Source organism: Musca domestica, unplaced genomic scaffold, assembly GCF_030504385.1.
Source record: "Musca domestica strain aabys unplaced genomic scaffold, Musca_domestica.polishedcontigs.V.1.1 46, whole genome shotgun sequence".
Classification (NCBI taxonomy): domain Eukaryota; kingdom Metazoa; phylum Arthropoda; class Insecta; order Diptera; family Muscidae; genus Musca; species Musca domestica.
Window position 1 is genome coordinate 2,211,462 of NW_026712336.1, and position 2,517 is coordinate 2,213,978.

The 2,517-nt window shown below is 45.1% G+C and overlaps 1 protein-coding gene across 1 annotated transcript; it reads right to left on the reverse strand.

The window, feature by feature from the left end:
- Positions 1-636: 636 nt before the first annotated feature.
- LOC131804555 (uncharacterized) lies at positions 637-2,204 on the reverse strand. The gene has a single exon (XM_059127587.1). It carries the CDS (start codon positions 1,761-1,763, stop codon positions 642-644), a length of 1,122 nt encoding a protein of 373 aa, XP_058983570.1. The 5' UTR covers positions 1,764-2,204; the 3' UTR covers positions 637-641.
- Between the last annotated feature and the right edge of the window lie 313 nt (positions 2,205-2,517).

Here is a 2,517-nt window from a genome sequence, read left to right on the forward strand (position 1 = left end):
TGTAACGCTACAACTGTTTATTATCTCATTTGCTTGCAGGCTGAATGAGATATACTGATGATCGCTGCCAGTGTACGTTTCCATGACTCTCCAATTTTCTATTTTGTTGAGTAGCCCCTCTGAGACAAAAGTCACATCTGGGATGGTACCAGCACAACCGGGCCGTCTAAACGTGGCAGTACTTCCAATATTAGCAGGCGCTATACCTAGTCTAGCAATCATATCTATAATCCGCTTTCCTCTAGGATCTGTTGTTGGCATCCCCCATTCCACCGCCCGGGAGTTAAAGTCCCCTGCGATTATGATGTCTCCATCTCTATGCCTTGTGAAGTCTTCAATATCGTCTAATTTTTGTTGAAAAGAATCTATATGATCACTAGGGGTAAGATAGCAGCTGACGATAGTAAGATTATCAAGTACTATCCATGAAAACCCATTTCCGTATCCGCTCTGGTCAATGGCTTGTTTACTGCTCGGGAGCCATATTGATGCCGTTTTTGATTCATCTTCGACCCATTTTCCTGTTTCAATGCTTTTGTATTGTTCGCTGATTATGACAATATCAGCCCCCTCTTCGTATACTATTTGGCCCAGTAGCGAATGCGCAACTTTTCCGCGATGCATATTGGCCTGGAGGAATCTCATTGTGTTCTGTACTGGTTTGGATTGCAGCTATAACTCCCGGGCATATGACTCGCTTGGTTCTTGTTATACTGCGAGCAGATGCAGCAATTCGCTGTGTTCACACACTCTTTCAATTTATGTCCTTTTTGACCACATTTTATACAAATTCCCATACCTTTGCGGTCTGGTCCCTTGCATTCCCACTGCATGTGTCCTGATTCGAAACACCTGTAGCATCGCTTCACTTCTACCTTGTATTTTATCTTGCAGTATGTCCATCCTACTAATATCCTACGCTTCTCCAGGAGTTTGTTTGCATCTGCTGCGGGTAAAGACACGAAAGCCCGCTTCTGCTCTCTTATGTTGGCTGCCGTTAGTCGAATGTTTACTTCTTCTTTCGCTGCATTAACAGTTTTTATTATGGAATCAATTACCTCGTCTTCAGTTGTGAGGACGTCGAGATCTTGAATTTCGATAGTTGCCTTAGTCTTCACGCTGTTCACTATGGCTTCCTCCTTTAGTGATCCTTTGATAGTCTCACGAAATTCCTCTTTATTTCCTCCTTTTCCCATTATAAGGAGTAGGGAACCTGTTTTTGTCTTCCGCACTGATTGAACTGCAACGTCTGTGTTTTCGGGGTTCACCTTTTCCCGTAGTCGTCTTAAAACATCAGCATAGCTGTGGCCGTCTCGAGGTTTTATAACAACAGCTTCTGGTCGGACTTTCGGTCTTTTAATGTTCGGCTTCCTGTTTCTGTTTACAGTTTTCCACTCGGGCTCTTTTTCTGTTGAATGTCGATCACTTTCTACTTCTACAGCAGTTTCTGTAGGTTTCTTATGTTTTTTCTGCGGATTGGTTTCGCCAGGACTCGACGCACTACGCTTATTTTTGTACGTATTTGATTTCGGGGTAAGTAGGTCCACCTCGAGCTCCACGTTACGGAGTTTACTTGCTCCTCTTTCCTTTTCAGCCGACTTCCAATTTCGTCTGTAGTCCGCTATAACATCTAATAGTTCCTCCAATTCGGTCACTCCGTTTTGAACGTCTTTACTGATGTTGCGCTGTTTGTTGATGGCCTCTCTCATCTTACGTAACACATTGTTACATTTCGAAAGTGCTTCTTCCTCGGATTTTCTCATCTGGAGTATAAACTCCTGTTTAGGCGAGGAATGAGTCCTCTCTGCGAGGGGTGCTCCTGTATTAATCTTTGGTGTTGCGTTATCAATTTGCGCAATTTCTACAGCTACTGCTGGCGAGTTCACCGGTGTCCTCTTTGTTCTTTAACTCATCTTAAAGGCGGGTTCTCCTTCTGCAGTGTTTTTGGGGGTTTCAATTGTTGTCATCGTTTCTTATGGGTCCCAACTCAGAGCCGTTATCCTTCCTCGTATTGCAGTTGTCCTTTAAGTGACCCCGAGGGTACCTTTGCAGGCAGTGAGGTCCTCGCGAGGGTTGACACAAGACCTTATGAGTACTTGTGTTCAGAGCCGGGTCGGACATTAATCAGGATAGTCATATCAACTGAACCTGCAAGGTCAAATCAATGACGACGAAGTAAGAAGCGTTCCCTGAGTCCTTGCCAGGGTTTTGATGGGACGGAGGACAGCAGCGACATTGTCCTGAAAGCTATTTCGGTGGGATATCACTCCCACTTACTGAAGTAACAGATTGTCGCAACTGCCAGCCCGTGGCGATCTATTCGTAATGTATCCATGCCGTTTACCGTTATGAAAGCCATGTCGTCATCGAGGGGATTTTTTGTTTTTGATTGGGGGGTCCGCCTAGGCATCACTCTCCTTTTGCTCTATCAGTAGAGCACCCCCTGAGGGTGGATGCTTAATGAATGGCGGCTTCCGTTCGCCATGTCGTGAGAAGCTTTGTCGGACGTTGATGTCT